This window comes from Varroa jacobsoni, unplaced genomic scaffold, assembly GCF_002532875.2.
Source record: "Varroa jacobsoni isolate VJ856 unplaced genomic scaffold, vjacob_1.0 scaffold_897, whole genome shotgun sequence".
NCBI classification, from domain to species: Eukaryota; Metazoa; Arthropoda; class Arachnida; order Mesostigmata; family Varroidae; genus Varroa; species Varroa jacobsoni.
In genome coordinates this window covers 1623-22296 of record NW_019213799.1, presented here as the reverse complement: position 1 = coordinate 22296, position 20674 = coordinate 1623, and the positions used below count along the sequence as shown (strand labels likewise).

Here is a 20674-nt window from a genome sequence, read left to right as displayed (position 1 = left end):
CGGCACTCACGATTGAGGTACGCTTTGTACGGCTGGCTGAAGACGTTATTATACTTCTAGTTAGTATATTAGTTTCGCTATTGCGTTAAAATGGTGTCATATTATAATACAGAACAATGTCAGGTTATAGGCTACGGCGTTGTAACGTTCCTTCTCGTCGTGTAATGGGACATTAGGAATAGCACCTAAATCAGACACATTTGATGGATGATGTCTTTAGGCAATAGAGAAGCCAAGTATACAACATCCAGGTCGTAAAGTGTGCGTGTAAGAAAGACGCTTTGTATTTGAGGAAAGGGAACGCCTATTTCTTTCCGGCGTTTTAGGTACTGGATAAGACGGATTGCTTCGAAATAACTTTTAAAGATATATTCTAGGGAAATGCGTAAAAAGTGTATTCGCACTGAGAAGTTCACCTCTTTAAATATTTCAATTTCAAATAGTCTCATTTTTTGAATAGTAAACAATACTGATGCAAAGTAATTGCCTCTGTAATGATGCAAAATGCATTGATTTTATGTTGCTTTGTCACTTCGATCGTGTACTGTTCCTTTTCAGTAGAAAAATCTTTTCCAAAAGAACACAGGCATAAAACATCAGTTATGGCTCTAAAAGTGTGACGGTTGTTTTTCCTTTCGAGAGACTTCTACTTTTATAGTTTCAGCCCGGGATAAAATCGTATGCTTTTATAAGGGTTGTAGAACACAGCAACAAGAGCATTAATACATACGATGTATATAACAGTTAAATATCAGAGAAATTCAAATTGGAAAAGAAAAGCGGAAAACCAAAATGCGATGGGACCCAGTTAGCAAGCTAATAAAATCATAGTTTATAACGGTTTAACTTTCCTTAGAGCTGTCTAGTCCTGATGTACTCAAAGCATAGCGATTATATGTATCTTTATTGTAGTTCATTTTGCTATGCTTTTATTTATTGCTTTTATTCCAGTATTTAGTATAGACCTTTATCTATATTATTACTTACATACGAATGCCCTCTTGTGAGATAGATGATAGATGAGAAACCTACTGCCCTACATTGTCTTTACCCCGAGTATCTCTGCGTAATAGCTTAAGATCGTTCGTTCAGTAAATAAAGCAAAATACATAGAAATTCATTATTAATACGAGTTAAGACCACTATAGTAGTGATTGTTACTTTTTATTAATATATGATTATATAAGAAAAATTAACAATTCCGCGAAATCAAAACCAGCGTCAGCCTCAGCGTCGTGAATGGCAATGTTGACAGTAGTCCTGTTACGGCGGTTTCATTCACGAAGCACGAAATATCCCAGAATAACAGCAAGAAGTGCGATGCACCCACTCAAGGCGACCACTAAAATTGGAATAAAATTCGATTAGAGGAGCAGAAGTTTGTCAGAACGTTAGGCAAAATTAAGGACCGAAAATAGAAATATATGAATATTTACTCGAACTACGATAATGGATTGTTAACATACACTTCTGTATATGTTTGGAATTCCTATTTTTTTCTAGTGCCTTAACTAAATACACCCCTTCAGACGGCTGCCTTTCAGCACAGGACAAAATGTATCTACACTTGGATTCAAATCTAGGACACCTCACGTGTTCTTACGTGAAATAGGTAAACACAGTACCACTGCACGATGACAGAGGACGACGCATACCCACCGGGTAGTACCATAGCATCAATGTACTTTATTTGAAACTCGTTCACCTACCACACCTCAACAGGCAATTAAGCCTTTGAAGTTTAATAAAAACCATATTTTTTAGGTAAGTAGTGCACAGAATATGGGTCCTGCTTTAAGAGTAAAAACGGGACCGGCAATAATAGCTACTGCTGTAAAGCAGTGGTTTTCTTACCAATAACGACATTAACGGGATCTTTGCGCAGCTGCTTCGCACCCTCCTGGATCATTTCCTCTACCATTTCTTCAACCTGGGCAGCCTCTTCCGCTTCGCGAATTTCTCCTGTAGGGCTGGCTTCGTTATCTTGCTCGAAGTCCTCTACGCCGATATCCAAACCTGGATGCCAATTATACCAAATCAAATTTGTAAGAGATTTTTACACCAGGAGTATATATGAGTACATTTGCTTACGTAGTTTTCATATGTGCGCATGAAAAGCCAGCGCCTTAAATTGGGATCAATGGGTAAATTGGGTAGGTCGTTTGTAGTAAAAAAAAACAAAAAAATTATGTTTTACATCAGCTTAAAATTTTCTGACGGGCATGTTTATTTAATGTGGCCTCTAATAGAGTTTTGGGGCCTAAATAACCATTAAGTTCGTTCAAAAATGGCCCTTCCCTAATCTGCAGATGACTTGAATCGAAGCTACTTGGTATCCGGCGCAATATATCGAATACTTGCGGGTACACAGATATTTCCGGAGCAACAGAACCTTCTTGTAGCTTTGACGAAATATCACATGATCCGCCAGAGTGCTGTTCTTTTTCAAGGAGCTAAAAGCAAATATACTATGCAGTCGTCCCTTATATTTGGAACATGAAACCGCATTGATAAATGACTAGTCGGAAATATCGAAACAAAAGATTTGAATTCTAGGTATGATATTGCCAATAAATATTTCTTCAAACAACTGGCCTCCAGCACAAACCGTCTTCGCAATGGTACATCGGTAAACTACCTTACGCCTTGGTAATTTGTTTACCTACCAGATGTAGGCTTACAGAGATGATCTAGGTCTCAAGCACCCGAACACCTACTTCAGCAAAAGTTTAACGACCATCTTGTTTGGGTGAAAGTCCCTGCGGCATTCCTTAACGTCGACTTCTCAAATCAATATCGGGCGTTAGCAAGAGCTTCGCATCCGAAACGCACATTTTGTTTGAGGCTATGCTAATGCACCAGATTTGGTTATTGTTGACGTTGTTATGCCTGCCTTAAGCCAAATGTCTATTTATACCAGGGCGGAAACCCACTCTTGACCTATTATTGCAAATATTGGTTGACCCTGCTCACGGTTTAGTAAACTTAGTCAAATTGAAGCACCTTAGTCGGTTATAAACTTCGCAAGAGCAAGGACACTCGACGACAACGTTGTAGTGGTATTTGGCAAAACCCTCCTACCCATACAATCACCTAAAGTCTTCTAGAAATGCTTTACACTCAAATGGCAGCCGATGGAGCTTACAGAGAAACCGTTGAGGGGGTTCTAAAATGTGAACACGTAGACTTCCCCCTCATCCAGTCAAACGTGTGCGTGGTAGTCTACCTCCTGAGGTGGTGCTTTCCGCGTAGAATGTTTGGTCAATGGAACCAGTAGTCGGCGCCCGCTGCTGTCTCCAACGTCCTAATTCATTGCCTAGAAGGCTTCGAGTGCTTGAGAAATGGCGGTAGCACTTAGTGACAATACCGACTCGCCAAATTCGAAAGAATGGAAGAGCAATTCCCATTACTCTTGCCAAGGACGGTACACTATGGACCTTAGCCTTACAGCTAAACTACTCAATTAAATCATTTTCGATATTAAGCAATCGAAATTCAGTTGCCACAAAGCAACTTCGCTTTAATGATTCGCTGTACTCATATTGCTATCAATCGTGTTTAATATTATGTTCGACCTTGTAGCTAATTTAAGAAGCCACCGTGATTTCATCAGATCCTAATTCTCTATTGCTGTTCTACGTTCTACTGCTGGTCACTCCTTAGTTTCCAGCAATTGCAAAAACGACACGTTATGACTACCACAAATCCAATGTGATCGCGCAACATTTCGTTTCCAAATTGCAATAGCGTGGAGCGTCGTATCGACTGCAGCAGGAATGGGGTTGCACCTCGAATGTTAAAACGTAAGAAAATGGAGCAAGCAATCTTCAAAGCCAGCAGATATGTTGCACCTATTTTTTTATGTAAGTGCAATAAAAGCTGATGTTTAAAAACAAACGTATTACGCGTTGGGCTTGAACTAGCCATTGGCGGCCTTTCCAGCTAGTAACTACACATTCCAGCAATGTCATAAATGTCAATGATACAGATAGTTTAGGCTGAAATTTATTCTGAATTACAGTTTATACAGGTTCAACTTTTTCATTAATATGTACAATAACGTCAGGATACTGTTGAAACTATTGTTTTTTGTAGTTCTATTTTCTGGCCTCTGACTATTATTCCACGCAATCTGCTTACCTAGAATCTCATCAAATGCTTGCAGACAGTCAGCCGGATCGTCTCCATGGAACACATAATCACAAAATGGCACCGAACTTGGCGCCTTCTCTCGGCATAAAAAGACACGTTTAGGCAGCTCGTGCCGAAGTGACGGGTCCCGCTGTTCGCCCTCGATGAGTTCAAAGTCCTCACAATGCATTCTACACCTAGAAAAATAGGCAAAAGTAAACATATAGAAAAAAATCACAAAAAAAAAGATGGGTTAGGATGACAGAGACATGTTTTTTTTCTTAAGCAGCTTATGTTTTCTTGTACTCAGCTAGTTAGTTACATGTGAACATGTACATTAACTAGTACTAACTAGTTAACTAGTATTAATTAGTACATGAACAAAACGAATGCAACCTTGTACTTATTGAATTCGTGGTAACGTAACCAGAATTGCTAGAAGGACAGAAAAAAGGGGTATCTGACAGGAATACCTTATTGAAGTCTATACTCGTCATGTTTTGAGCATAACTTTAGTGTATCCGTATTAAATTTGCAAGTTACTTGTCAAGAGACAAAAAAGGAATATTCCATTAACCAGAAGGCAATAGTTTACTAATGAATATTTATTTTATAATATAGAACAAAAGAATACACAACAAATGTGATTCAATAAATATAAAATATTGGTTTAGCAATTGTTGTTGACGTGCCTGGCCTGCAAACTTCGTCGAGCGTCCTGCCGAATCGCTGCCACGGCCTCTCCACATGTTGCACGCGGTGGAACAACTGCTCGGAGCCGCATCGAACCTTGTACCAGCACTTGTGCGCCAGCCCCACTAAGGGCAACGGGTTTCTCATCCAACAGATCCTGTGGCGGCGGCGCTGACTAAATACATATAAAAGTTTATAATACTTAGGGATAAGAAGAAAGTCGTTCTTTCGTTTAGTGTGTCAACTAAATAACTGATAAATAAATTCCCTTCAATATTATTAACTTAAATATCAAGACTGAACATAAAGAGCCACTACTTACTTGTTTGAGTACAAATTCGACAGCGGCAGTCCCATTGTTATTTCCAGTTGCTAGCGAAGCAAGGTGCGTTGTTAGCATGACGGAATCTTCACATCGCTGACCACCAATAAGGATCTCTGACGCCCCAAGAGTGCTTTCCAGACTGGCTGTGTAAATAGCCATCTGTTTCTGGAGACCCTGTACAATTACCTGTAATCAAGTTGCTGGTTATTTTCGCATGAATATTCACTGACATCGATTAATGACATAGTATAATCGAATAGACGACAGGTTTCAGTCTTTATGTCAGTTCAATTTCGTAGATACACTCAAGCGAGAAGAAGTCGGGTCAAATGATCTTTTCTAACAACTTGCATAGCCATAGCTGCAATAGGCGCTTACATGACACATGTTAAATAGACCAATTTATACTAACCTCGTCCGGGACATGCTCAAACGACTGTAGAACAATATCACATGCAAGTTCAGTGAATACTGTGCACTTCTTTACAAGTTTGATGTCTTGAGGGGACCCACTACCAGACGGATCTGCTATGTCGATAAGCCTGGACGTCATCTTGAACGAATCAGGATCAACGTGCAACATAACCCGCTGGACATAATGGTAAATTTGCGGCGAAGACGTCAATATCCTGTGTATACTGATCAATGCCTACGCGATAAATACAATACTAGGTAAGTAATAATAAACAGCAAGTGGTAGTTTACTGAGGTCTAGCAGCAAATAAATGATAGAAAACTATTATTATAATTATAGAAATTATAAAAATTAACTTCATGGACATCCCAAAACTCGATGACTGAACAGAATTATGGATCTTTAACTGAAAATACGTAGCCACACAATTTTTCTAATTAGTACATGTCATATTAGCGACGTCGAACAGATTCGATTTTGGCAGAATTGTTGGTCGCCTGTTTTACCTGCTTTACATCGGCTCTTTCCTTTTCGAATAGGGAAGCGGGTCCAATGGCGGCAACGCCAAGAACATCGACTCCGCCTGGCAGCATGCGTTCGACAAGGCGTGCATGTCGCGCCACCCATGTCGTTTTATCGACGTCGCCTTCGGGCGGTGGACAAGGCGCAATATGGACAAGGGTGGCCTGTTTCGATCCCGGCTAGTAAAAAAATGCATACAAAAACGCAGGTATTTATGATGTTTCATTTTTGAAGGTACATTTATGAGTTCAAATACATCTACACTAGAAGAAAAACTGTTTTATATTTGGAAAGCTATGATAAACGTATGAAAATTACCGTATTGGCCCAAAGGTGAGCCACAACGTTAAAAGCGCATTAAAGAAACCTTCGAATTTCATGATGAAGGAAAATGTATCCCTAATAAGGTCGCAAGTATACGACACATCTTCATTTTTTATAACTGAAACTTGGATAAGATGCGCAGCTTGTATTCGAGTCGATACGCAAATGTAAGTTAGCAAAAACTGCCCACTTTCTGACTGCATCAATCAAAATAGCACCTCGAGTTTATTCGTGAAGTTCACCGATAAGCCGCTCCCTAAAGAGTACTTACTAGTTATTTAACGAATAGTAAAGGTGTTAGGCACGCAAAGGCGGAGTATGTGAATGGTGCAAACATTTGGAGAACGAAAATTGTACTGTTGTAGACTATCAAGGAGATGACAATGTAGAAATCCAGAGAACAAAAGTGAATTGTCAAGATCAAGGATGCTACTCACGAAAACAGCCGAGAGTCTAAAGGCCCTGTCGGCTAAAATTGACACTTTATATGTAAACCTGTTACAGAGTTATAACCGAAATACAGAAGATGCGACAACTGAATAAAAAATTAGCTTTCCGTCAATTGCCTCCTAGCTAATGGGAAACGCTTGCGGTATAATCCATGTGCAATTTGCGAAAATTTAATAAAAAAAAGGTGCGCCTAGCGTATACGAAGAATATGGATGAGACATGGTCCATTCTCCAAATGGCATCACCTTGGTAGCACCGTCGAGTGGCTTTGTGCGTATTGCAATGGACATCAAGGGCATCTGCTACTATGAGATTCTTGTCGAAAATGGAATAATAAATACAGTCCGCTATCTTGACCTCCCTATAAGATTCATCACAAGAAGACAAGACAATCGAAAGCACGCAGCGTAATTGACTGATGACAACGCCTTATCGTCATGCCTCAATTACGTTCCAGATTGAGCAACGAAATATTCAAAATTAACTTCAACCTGCTTATTCCGCCGATCTAGGTCGGTGTGATTAATGGGCATTCCATTTCCAAGAAATGGCAACTTGTGAGCAAACATATTTCATTCTGGATAAGCTTCAAGAAGCTATAGATAAAACAATTACATATGAAAATGCGAATGTAAGGTCTATTGTTGGACATAAGCCGTTAGACCGCTGAGACAAGTTTTGTAAAAAATAAAGGGAAGTGCCTCTAACACGTTAACAGTCATTGTAGCCCAACTAGTTCAAAAATTATCCAAATTCAAAGCCTGCCTGATTTGATTGTAACAGTTTTATTTATACTCGAGTAACAATTTATTACTTGTGCTTCTATTCGTATATAGATTATTCACTACTTACTCCAGCTATTTTTATGGCACAGCGTGGACCTAAAGAGAAGTCTCATTGCAGCGTAACTAAGCTGACCATGTCCCAGTAGTAAACAAGCCACTTTTTGCAGAAGTTTTGTCTCAAAATGGATGCGGATAATTATTTTTGCTTAGAAGCCAGTAAATTGTACGTGCTCCACATTTCAAATCAATTCCTATGCTGTCTCAAAACGGAGCTTCGTCTTGAAAATGCGCAGCCTCATAGAGGTAGCCACAGAAACTTCATAGTTTCCTGTGAACGTCGTCTCGCGCTACTGGCAGAACTAAAACCATCTTACTAACACTTACTCTTACTAACTTCTCTCTTACTAACTAAACACGCAATAAATGTGAATGCGTATACGCAGCAATAGGAGCCAGTCGTCATTACAGATATTGTAGACTGTAGAATAGACCTGTATGTGTGTTGTTCTGTCGTATGACATCAAAAGCATTATTACAAGTTTCATACTGTCGTTTTTCGTCTTTTTTTTTTTATATATGTCACAGCGAAGTAAACAAAATTGAGGGGGATGATAGCGTTATTTTCCACGTATTATCACGTTCCTAATCTAAGAAGTCGAGCGCATTATGGTTTCTGTTTGTTCCGGCAATATACATATGATTACGAATAAAGCACAACGACGACGAGCGTTTCGGAGATATTTATTATGGTAATCGCAGTTCTGTGCGTTATCATAATTTTAGATTTTCCACCTGTTATCCATTAGACTAAGTATTGGCCTGTTGTTAACTTGATACCTATACTTTCCGTGTGCACCTACAGTTGTGTATCGACTTTTCAGCGATCAATAGCCGTTTATTTATGATTTTGCGATACGGGTAATACGACACTCCGTTACGGTTCGCGGCTTCAAGGTAGGTAACATCCACATGTAATTGTTACATGTTAATGCTATTAATTTCGTATATAGTGTTGTAAGCAGCATATCGGGACCTGCTTGAATGAAGTTGAAAGGACGAAACAGTAGTGAACACTTAAAACAAACATTTTTCATTAAGAACAGCGCTTATTTCTGTACAAACTATATATTCAGATGGGAAACCAGCAGTATAATCTCGTATTTCCCTGTGTAGTCTCGTTTGTGGACTTGCTTTGAAACCTAACACCCGCTGGTACTTTTTCATATATTCAATGTTTCGAAAAAAAGCAATACTGGAGAAGTTTAAGGCGAAGCATTTTACACAATTCCTAATCGTAATTTCCAACTTGAATAATTATTTCAGTATTATGTTCGGTGCTGTCTTACTTAGGCGTTGCTTTAGACGGCTGATCCCTTTCAGCACAAAGGGAAATGCGCCTACGCTCGGGTATGAACCTAGAGCACCTCATCACGTACCCGCTAAGTTTAGCGAGGAAGCACGTTGCCGTTGCAGCGTCGCGAGAACCAACACCAACTGCGTATGGATCAACATAGTAACTCTCCCTCGCAAATCTTAAGCCTAAATTTAAAAAATTAAGCTTTTAGTTTACTATCTCTTAAAGTGAGTAAATTGGGCCGATTTTTTTAGGTCGTTGAAGATTTGCGTAGAAGATGGAGCAAACTGGTCAGATACGCCTATTCCTGAAGAAAAAAACTCTGCTTTTTTGATAAAATGTTATGTTAATTTAGTTGGTCGTAAGCTAACGGCAGTGACTCTATTCGTATTTCTTAAAATGATATCGCAACAGCGTTGACAGCGCAGCCACTAGCACTCTCCGTGCTAGTATATAATTGAACGCTAATTTCTGTGAAAATTGTATTGCATGAACAAATAAAGTTAAACCTTGTTTAGTAGAAGAATAAGCGCACCGAGAAAATTCTTGCGTCTCTAACTGACTCAGTTAGGTTGTTTATGGAAGAACTGCGAAATGATAGATGCTGATTTTGTGTACAAGACAAAATGTTGACTTAGCAGTTGCGGCCCTAATAGAAATACATGATAATTTAATATATTGAATGTTGCCATTCGTCGAAAAGATTGATATGAAGACAAAAAAACGCATATTAGAGTTGGATACATGTTTGAATCTCATCGAAGATATAAGTGTCATTTGTCAGCTGCATACATTTTCTTTTGTATGCAAATAGACAGTAAAGCAAAGACATTTCCTTCGCGCAGGAACTACTTTGAAATGAAATGCTTTATTGAAAATTCACTGCTTACTGTTCAACTAAAACTATTAAATAGTTAGTCATTAACTAGCATCAATTATTTTAGAAAACATACAATTCCGATGACAAGACCCAAATGAAGTTCGTCGGTAGGCAGATCCTCCTCATTGCCTGCCGCCAATTTCAAAGCATCCTGGAGATGTTTTGTAAAATCTTCATCATGGATGAGCACCTTCATTTTGTCCGAGTTCTTTCGCATTAACCACCGACAAAAAAACGAATTCCGACTTCTAATCAAAGTCTTCCTTCAACGCTACAAACGATTATATTATAATCAAAAGTAAATAGCGTTATTCTTCTTTCCGTAATTCAGCTTTTAGCTATTACTTAACTTCAATGGCCGCAAGCTCTGAACTCTAACAGCTGTGGCGCTGAAATGAACCGTTCTACGCGAGCACCATTATACAAACGATTCAACAATTTCATCAGCTGATTGTTTTGTTCTACAGCTAGGCGTCCATGAGCGCTGCAGGCGAATAACGCTACCGACCCGACACACGTCTCAGAGAGGAGCAAAGGTATTAGCCGGCTTCCCCTGACACAGAAGCGCACGTAATTGGGTAACGTGTTATCTTAATAGAATGCCGTGTCTCGAAGAAGAAATTAGCCGATCGGACTTAAGGCACGCATGGCCATACAACTTCTCGTGTAAACACTTCACTCTGTCCGACAAAACGAAGAAACGATTTGACCATACGTACAAAATATTCGTAGAATTATAAAAGGTACATCCATATGAATTAACACGTATATACAAATGATTGCTGCTAATGTCGAACGTCTTCCGTCGAATAAGCAACGAAAAAAGATGGATCTAGTGTTGTCTATACAATGCGAATAAAAACGGGTGATTTACGCTTCGTCTGCATTAAATTCTTGTTTTTTTTTTGCTGGAAGCCAGCCATTTGATAAAATATCTAGCGGTGGTACCGTACGTGTAACTCGGAACAATTAGAAATGTTATTTCGAACTGAAACATTTCCCTCGACAAGCATATGGCAGCCCACAGTAGAGGCTTCCTTCTGACTAGTTTGCTGTAACGAGCATGTTTCCTAACTGCCGCGGTGGCGGCACCATCTACCGAAAGCGAATCAAAACAAAAACACGGTCTGCTACAGGTATTCGAAAGGTCGTTCGGAAGGGCTCTCTGTTCGGTCAGTAAAAAAGCCCTTTACTGAACCAGCCTGGCATATTGCAAGGGTGTGTTGAAGAGCCAGGTTATAACGCTATTTGTTTTGAATAGGAACTGGGTTGTATTGGAAAGTCAGTGGATTTTTTTGGTGAGTGGAATTGAGGACCGGCTTACAAGCTATTGTTAGATTGAATGAAGGGAACAGGGTTGCTGCCGATCCGGTGACTTTTCGCGCACGTGTCAAAGTAAACGCGTTTCTTTGGAGTGTAATTCCGTTTCTGGCTGGGAACCAGTCAGGTGTTCACTAAACAGTACTTGAACATTGAAGTGTGTCTAGCGTGAAATTTCCAAACGAAAGCTCAACAGATCAGATTTTTTCACCTCGGATGCCATATAAACTTATCCGCAAAAACCTAGTAATATAAATACTAAGGAAAAAATACAAATTTATTTTCTTTTTTTTTTAATTTTTACGTTCGGTCTGGATCATGTGAATGCAAGTAAGCTGAATAACAATTATATGTATTCATTAATACTGTGTTAAGGATGCTATATACTGTCTCCATTTGCGCTTATAAAGAGTAGGCTAACTAGTTGAAGTATCCTTATCGTCCGGATTACGCGCGTCTTATAATGCGATAACAGTTTGACATAGATTGGTAAGCTACAGTTAATACAAGGATAGTCTGCAGCTTCATAAATGCTTTCTGTTGAATGTTTGAGAACCAGAAAGCTACAGCTCACCAAATTCAATAAAGAGCTTCAAGGTCGTGAACACCGTGTGAAGGGTCATATCTATAAAGTGATATTTATTTGATAGCCGATTGTATTACTTCTTTCACTCAGATTTAGTTGGGGTGTCCCTTAAGTAAAGGTCAGTTTGTAAAAAAACTCTCAATAATTTTACCTTAAAACCTGAATAAATTTTTTTAAGTTTCTATGAACTTAATATACTGTAAATTTCGACTAAGTGGTAAACGTGCATTGTACTTTCTAGTGTTAAACACAGAAGGTTCTCCTAATGCTAGAAAAACTGAGTACGATTATGATAATAGATGCTTATGTGAAAACATAACTGAATTATATAAAAATAAGCGTTCTAAATCGTTTTAGAAAGCGCACCACACGTTGGCGGTTAAAAACTCCTTATACTTCGTTTTCCTGTTTTTCGTTTAATCTTTGCTAAATAAAATTTTAAAAAATGCCAACTGGGTTCCGATATGAAGTTTTTGCTAAACTCATCAGCAGACAACTTATCAAAAGTGAACAAACTACCGTGTTTATTGACACTAGGAATACCAAAATATTTTTATAGTCTCTACATAGATGCTAATACTTAATTTGCTTTTCGATTTCCCAGTTCATAGATGCTTTACACTGAACTAACCGCGCGATGGTTTTCTTTGTAGCGGTTTTTAGATTCTTTTACGTGTATCGATAGATATCTTTCTAAGTTTCATTTATTTGATGTTGTTTAGTCCGGATGAGAAATTCTTGGGTGCTCAGTGAAGACTCCATTAGCTGCTTGAATTAAAGAAACCTCGTCCATTTGATAAAAAAAATGTACCTTTTCGAAGTTATTTATCATACACATTCATAACCTGTACTATAAGAGTAGTGCAGTATAGAAAAGTTGCTAGTAATTAAGGGATATAAATTGAAAAAATCCATTAATTTCCCTATAGCTTTGCTGCCTCTAAAAATAACATAGCAGATGATATTGTGGCGTGATGAACATGTAATAAAACTCTTGTTTTTTTAATCTTTAGATTAATCAAAGCCCAGCACGAGCCATATGGCCACTATGTCGTTTATCGTTAAACGGCACGGATCGCTCCGGTATCTAAAACGGGTTTTGCCGGCATTCAACAGTGGAGCCTCCGGACTTCGCACCCCCAGCGGACTAAACCGATTAAATCCTTGGCGAGCGCTAAGCTCCATGCCTCAACCTCAGCCGGAGTCAGAAAGTCAACTGTATGATAATGATTCTAATGAGCCATCAGTAGTCTATATCGCTCGGAAACGGACTCTCATAACGGAGCAGGAACATGCTAGACACAAAAAGAGAGAAGTAAGTCTTTTTCCGCATCTTTAACAGTTATGTAGACATGAACATTTGTGCACGTTTGATCTTTGATTTGGAACGGTTGTAGCCTGCATTTCTATCGATCGGATTTTCTTTTGAATGGCCGCGAGAGTTCGCAAGAATGCGTTTATTAGAAACTGCTACAACTGAATGCAAGCTTGACCCCAAGAGGAGGTAAATAAACGAAAAATGAATTTTATGTGGATGTAGCTACCATGCCATTGATTGTTCATGTAGACCTTAGGTACATGTTTCTATAGCCGAAATGCGGGGTGGTTATATTAAAACAACATCATCGTCAGAAATGTGCTTTCTATTATTTCATGCAAAAGAGCTTGTGGAAATATCGGTCATATATATATATATATATATATATATATATATATATATATATATATAAAATCGAATTATATTGTACCTTACTTTCATTATATGTGTCCGATATTAAAGCTTGTGATGTTCTTCATGACTGCATGACAACATATCTCTTAGGTATTAAGAATCAGTAAGACTGTGCATGATTCTATGCGCGCGAAAAATCGAATGTCCACAGTTTACTGTGATATTGTGGCCATGATAGAGTTTATACATTGAATACTACTGTGACACTATCTAAGTCAAGTGATAGTTTGCTGATATAGCTTGATTAATTGTTAGTTAAACATTTTATTAAGACCTGACAAATTTCGATTAGAGCAGAAACTTAGAGTAGTCGTGAGCGGAATAATATCGGCTTTGTGTGTCATTGTTTAATCTATAGAATGCCTTTTAACGAATTTGCAGAATGTTCTAGAATTATCTGCTAGAGATAATGGACAGGCGAACCCTAACGAGCAGTACTTTATCAGGACACATGAGTTCAAACCCGCCGCTCAACATTTATTGTCTCTGAGCAAAATCAAACTTACAGGTAAGGATTCTTCAAAAACTTTTAAGTGTGACGCATAATTTTTCAGTCGAGCTATTTGGCACAGCTGAAATCTTTGATTACAGTAATCCGAGTTTTAATAACAACAATGTTAGCATATTTTAATGGTACTAAAATGCAATTAGTTTATCCGATTTGCTTGCCATTAACTAACTACTACGCACCAGGCAGACTTTGTGCGAACGGACAAAATCCGTGAATTCCCGCCCAAAATAAGCTGATGGTCGGAATTAGATGCTTTATAGTTTTTTATTGAACCTTAAGGGAGCGGCCGGGTACGTTTAACAGCTAGCTTGATGGAAACAATATAGCTTAAAAAAAGTGGCTACCAGGCATAGTATTTTAGTCTCAATAACCTCTCGCTCTGATGATTCAATGGTTTCATGTTTGTCTACTAAAAGTGAGGACATTTGATGAGGTATCTTGGTTTGGTACCGAGCTTAGGCACGCTTTGTTGCGTGTCGGAACGGTGCTAGCAGTTCAAAGCAATGCTCAATTAAGATGGTACTATAGACACAGGACAGTAACTTTAGTGGCATTGAAGTACGGATTTCCTGATAAGTATCTTAACAATAATTGTATTAATAACGTAAAAATAAGGTGCATATTCAAATGGAGAACACATAAGATACGCGACATCACAGTTTCTATATTTAGTCCTATACCTCTAACCAATATCCTTGTTGCATATTTTGTATATATTCAGGTCTGGTGGTTATGACAACGATGGCTGGATATGCAATGGCGCCAGCGGCTTTTAGTGGTTCTACACTGTTCTATGCAGCGCTCGGAACCGCGTTAATGTCGGGATCAGCAAACGCGATTAATCAATTCCTTGAAATCCCGTATGACTCGCAAATGAATCGAACCAAAAATCGCGTCCTCGTCCGAGGTTATATGAGGTATGTATCGTACTGCCCTGTAATAATTTGAAGATAATCTATGTGCCTGGAAGGGCGCCAGCTAATAACTTTGTCTCTTCCATCGTGCTTATTCTGTGAGCTAAAAGAAATTAAGCGATGAACCCGAGAATGTACATGGTCACAATTTGTACTCTGCGTGTGTCTGCGTGTTACTATAATGGTACAGTGCTCTCTCTCGCGAGAGGAGCTCAATTCTGCGCACAGAAACCTAAGGCTATATATATAGTGTGCAACATAAGTGTTTTAGGTTAAGGTTCAACAACTAATGGAAAAATTGAAGCTCTAGCTCTTTGGTCCTCAGAGAAACGATTTCTTGCGAAACTCTTTCTTCCAAGACGTGTTAAAAAAGATGCTGGCAAAAGGATGAATCATATCTGGATCGAGTTTTTTTTTCTTCACATGTAAGAAGCACATTTAGGCCCTGAAAAGGTAACCTACGTGAATGTGATGCCTTAATCTATTTTACCTTTTAACTGGTTTATTGATTGAGCGTTTAGTTGCACTGAACCGCACCCCAAATCCAAAATCTACGTCTTATGCTTATGATGGGTCTGCTTTTTCGATTCGACGCCAAATCAATCCATAAACTATCCTAGATCAAAATGGATCCCATAATTTTAGTAATTATTCTAAAGATCTTAAATACACATAGTTCCTTTATCTAGTTACGCGATAATAAAGAAGCAGGTGTCACCTCCTATTCTGTTTATTGCTTGTAAAGACTACGCTATGATGTAACTAATTAAAACAGAGAAAGTGGATTACGATAGAGTAAGTTTGTGAAGTTTACTTCATAATACACTAAGCTAGATCGTTGATTAATCAAATCAGTGTCCAAAAACCTTAGTATGATGTTTAATGTTCGAGTAGTATGAATCTGGTTTGTTCAAAAACTTCAGATGTCCATTTTGCATTTACTCTTTCATCTTGTTTTTGACCTCGCTGTTTAAAAAACAAGTCTAAAACTTGCGCTGCGTTTGGAACGCTTCGTTAGACACATGATTACGAAAGACAATACCGATTCTCTAAGGGCAGCCTCTAAGAAATTAAGGAGCTTATGAAAAAAAAATGTTACCTGCACTACAGATCTTACTGTAGTCGATAGTATAAATAAATTTCTAGCAATGTTTTTTCAAGGTCTAGACGCTGGAAAATTGCAAGCCATTAACGGACCCACAATGCTCATCTTGCAACATTCTGCATGGTTTGAGGAATGTCAATACAAACTTCTTCACATTTTAATATTTTTCATAATAAAAAATAGCTTCTTGAACTCAAAGACGCAAATGCTTCCTGTTAGTCTACGGTCCCCTAAATATAGACGGATTAAATATCGCTTACCGTATTGCTACTAATTCGCATATCGATCGACTCAAACACGTAACTGAACTAGTAGGTAGTTGTAGACAAAAATTCGTACAGGTTCAAATAAGAAGGAATCAAATGTGCCTCAAAGATAGTACTTGAGCTATGAGTTCAGGGCCGATGGATACTAGAAGCTTATTAGCGTTTGTTTGACTACTGATTTTATTTGATCATAATTCATCTGAATTTGTTCTATGACAATTTTCTAATCGATACTTCGAATGCATTCCATATGTCATGTATATGAATTGCTAGTGGAACATAATTGGTAGCTATTAATGTCCGATATGCTTTTATTACCAGGATCAATTACTTCCATACAAACCAGTTTATGCCGTTAGTACCTCCATCTATTTTATACGTTTTTAGTAGGCACCGAGTATCAAAGCGATACCGCCTATTTGTGCGGATATCGTTTTTTCTGGGTTCTTTTTTGATTAGCAAGCGTCATTCATGTCGTATTAGAACTCACTTTGAATCATATTAACAAGCAATGACAACAATGAAGGATAGAGAGAAACGGACAAATGTGGAGAGCAAAATTCTTTTGGTCAAAATAGAACCCCTTTTGATTTAATGTATTTTCACTTGTTTTCTTCTCTTGGTCTCCTCGGTCCTAAATTGACTTTTCCTGTTCGTTAATAATGTTTGCTATGATAGAACAATAACGTCATATATAAGTTAGCGAAAGGTAGCACTCTGCAATGGTGATGCATTGATTGAAGTTTTATCCATAAAAATTTATACAGGCCACTTCAACGCCGCTTCATTGACCACCGTTGAAACAACAAATTACCACTCAGGTATTTTTTTTCTGTACGTACCAACTCCGACTCTTGCTATTTCCAGCGGTTATGGCCACCGCCTCGTCTGCGCGTACCTGCCTGTTACTCTCGCTACGAAGGGCCAAAACCGCATTAATCATCTTTTTCGTCGTTTTCGTTTGTTTATTGCTCCGCTTGTCATGGCTGCGCCATCGTCGTTCTCGATTTGTTCTTGTCCTGCTGCCGTTGCCTTTGCTGCAACCAGCGAAATGAACTGCAAAGAGCCCATGTCCGTCTCGCGTTAGTAGTCAAAGTCGTTGCGTTAGTCCCTGGAGAGCCGTACAGATTGCAGTGGTGATACGTGCCGGGCCCGTAGTTCGAATCGTCGACCAGCACAATCTATCTGAATCTTCTGGTGACTGGCACCTTTGGCGGATCGATAGGTGGCAGGCCTGTAAATGCCGACCGGGTCTACATAGGACCTTGATGGGTTAATTAAAAGCGACAGCCAGTTAGGAGGTAGCGTGCGGGCAGTCATTTTTCCAACGAATGCAAAGTGAATGGATGAAAACTGCTGAGTTAGTGCTCTGCAGTGGTTAGCTCTGCGTAGAGTAAGTTTCTTTGCATTTCGCAGTAAAAGTTTTTTAATTACGTGGTAAGGAACGAGGTGAAAGCTAACCCTAGCAGCAACCATAATGAATCTAAATTGATTTTTTCGAGAAGCAATGCGGGTATGAAGTATGGTGGCAAACGAGTTAATGAACCCAGGCCATAAGCTACAAGCACAAGGTACGCCCTTATGTTCGATTCACGATTAACGGGGTCCAATACAGCGTATTCTGCAATCTTTTTCAAAGTTGATTGTCCATTCTCAGGTGATTAATATACATGAAATGAGCATTGCAGGTACAGCACTGTTGTCAGGCTCAAATTAAATGTCAAAAAAACGTTTTGATTAAAAAATTATTAGGAAGCGGACAGAAACGTTTTGTTACAGATGAAATATGTAATAAGGTATCAAGTATGGTGTACATACAGCGTGTCGTTATTCTCGCCTTCATCATAGAGATGATCAACTATATTTTGATAAAGCGTTATCATGTTTTCTCTAGGAGATTCATTCAGAATATCTAATTTAGTACCGCTTCTGCATTGGTGGTGGGACCCGAAAATTGCAACTTGTGTGAACGTGAAAGATCACTCTATTTGTATCCACACCTTTATAGCCTCAAGTAAACTCTAGATGAAGCTCTACATGACAGAGAACGCGCTTTACTTATTTGGACCGTTCTTTGCTACATTCGCACGTTTGATTTTCTGTAAACAGTTATCGACAAAAAACGTCTTTGCATTTAACTTTGCATATAACTGCTGTTTTTAATTTACCCCTTTTCGGTAAATCTCCCGGATGAAATCTTGGTTTGTGATGTTTTTACGTCAAAATCAGTGCCAGTCAGTCCATAATAACCCCCGGGATTCAAGCTGATTGTCAGCCTTTCGTCGAAGTTGATTCTCTATATGCTCTTCACGGGATAGGGACTTCGCCGCAACACTCATCGACGCACTTGAAAGGGCCTGTTAAACTTTGCGTGCTCATTTGTACATGTCCTTTGCTAGGCTTTTCTGCTTGCCGTTGCCCTCCATGTGATGCGCACATTCACCTGAACATACATAGTGGGTCGTCTCGTAGCTTAAGACAGCTCCTGTCTATTCTCCTTTCCATGACCTCATCGTCTTGTGCTGTTCCATCTTTTGCCATTTTTGACTTCTATGGCGGCTGCTCCTACTCCTGACAGACAGACTGACTTGGATTGGCAGACAGAAAGACGGGCCGAATGGGATTAGACAGGCGTCCGCAGAGTTCAATCCCCTTTGCTGGCACTCTGCCTAGAGAGGCGTGTTCGTGCGCCACCGCCAGAAAAGAGTTAGATAGACACAGAACGACGACAGGGCAACAGGCGAAAACGGAACCGAGACGCGGCGTACACCGAAGCGAAAGAGAAACACTTGCAACGCTGACAACTGTGATGAGCGGTGCTACAGAAGTCAAATGAAGTCGAGTCAAGTTCCTCACTGAAGTCGTCGACTGTGACGCTGTTAGTAGGCAGCAGCAGTCTTAGCAGCTCCGTCGTGTCGTGGCAGAGCGAGGCAAACTGGCTACAGGCAATTGCTGCGGCGAAGTGGCGACTAGGCGGTTGGTGATTGCCAAAGAACAACACGACAAAGCATCAGCGATATGGAGAAGGGTCAGCAATCATAGTTGTATCAGCGGCATTATCACGGCGCAAATGAAATTGTGATATGGTGATATAAAGTAAACTTCCATATAGAGAAATATAATGGAACAACAATTAATTAGAGCAATAAGAGGATGCTTTATACATAATCCGTGAATGTCTAATCAAGAGCAACGTAAGATGATCTCAGTTGTAGCTGTACAGTTTAAAAAAGGGACGCAGCTTGATTTTTTTGATGACGAATTGCTGACCTTTTTCGCTAGTTGTTGTCCCCCGTAACTAATGCCAGATACAGTTTTGTGACGCGCGCTTCTTTCAAAAAGCTTTTAAAATCTCTATAAAATTGGCAGTTTTTTTTGAGCCGGCAATAGATCACAACTTATTCGCTCATGCCATTGTTCATTAGCTACCAACATCCAAAATACTGTTGTTGCAAGCCAACTTGTTGTGTTACCCAAAATTTGACCGTATTTGAGAAAGCTCTGCTAATTATTTTTTCGGATACATTGTATTCTATTATTCCCTCTCCATGTTCTTAAATCTTTTTTTATACGTCTCCAGTTGTCTTGATCATGATTTTGGCTGCTGACTAGTTTACATGACGTGAGCGTTGTCGATGTGTTCATATTTCCAGATCGACTCAGACCCCTGCCGGATTTTGCATGTGACTAAATTATATAGGATAGCGTACTAATTGAGTTGAGGAAAAATAACTTCTAATGTTACGGGGATATTTATATATAGCTATTGTAGCTGTTGTTGATGTTTGTTATTGGCAAAAGAGAGTATAAGGTACTGAAACAAAAATATCAAGTATTAAGGATGGAATAAGTGGCAGATTTGAGCTAGTGCAGCAAAATAAGAAATCAAAGGGTCTGTGGATATATGAATGGTGATCCGTTCAAGTTAACGCGAATCTTGTCAAGTGTGCGAGAAAAACAGAGACCAATATATAAAATTCTCAATTAAAAAAAAATGGCTTATCTGTTCATCAAGCGAGATATATTTCATAGTTACGCATAAAACTTTTTTGTGCTCATTATCATTACCTTGTAATGGTGATGTCTTAGGCGCTCTATGGTAGTTCGCCATCGAAGAACGTAACAAGATAGCTCGGAAGATCGCGAAAATTGAAAATGAACGCTGGTTTAGACACAAGACTCTTGTTGGTACTAGTGTTGTCACTGCTAACAAGATAACAATAACATGATAAATAGAAAGATATATAACTGCGGGTTAATAAACATTCGGAGAGCCATTCAAAAATTAATAGAATACTACTGCACTAGAATAATCGGATGGGCGGGCGAGTCTGTTGAATGGAGAGTTTACGATTGCCTGC

General features: G+C 39.0%; 2 protein-coding genes across 3 annotated transcripts; one reads left to right on the top strand and one right to left on the bottom strand.

Moving 5' to 3' along the window:
- Positions 1-1148: 1148 nt before the first annotated feature.
- LOC111264777 (protein odr-4 homolog) lies at positions 1149-10678 on the bottom strand. The gene is made up of 8 exons (XM_022840913.2): positions 9953-10678; positions 6071-6265; positions 5562-5798; positions 5147-5335; positions 4824-4999; positions 4141-4328; positions 1855-2016; positions 1149-1342 (listed from the first exon to the last, which is right to left on the bottom strand). Exons 1-8 carry the CDS (start codon positions 10094-10096, stop codon positions 1275-1277), a joined length of 1359 nt encoding a protein of 452 aa, XP_022696648.1. The 5' UTR covers positions 10097-10678; the 3' UTR covers positions 1149-1274.
- Positions 10679-11016: 338 nt separating this feature from the next.
- Positions 11017-20313, top strand: LOC111264779 (uncharacterized). Of its 2 annotated transcripts, XM_022840916.2 has the most exons (5): positions 11017-11177; positions 12799-13100; positions 13899-14025; positions 14750-14945; positions 16104-20312. In XM_022840916.2, the coding sequence occupies exons 2-5, from the start codon at positions 12825-12827 to the stop codon at positions 16132-16134; spliced, it is 630 nt and encodes a 209-aa protein (XP_022696651.1). In that variant the 5' UTR covers positions 11017-11177; positions 12799-12824; the 3' UTR covers positions 16135-20312. The 2 variants fall into 2 exon arrangements, with proteins under 2 accessions (XP_022696651.1, XP_022696652.1); XM_022840917.2 differs by having other exon boundaries at positions 11018-11097; positions 14750-20313.
- The last annotated feature ends 361 nt before the right edge of the window (positions 20314-20674 follow it).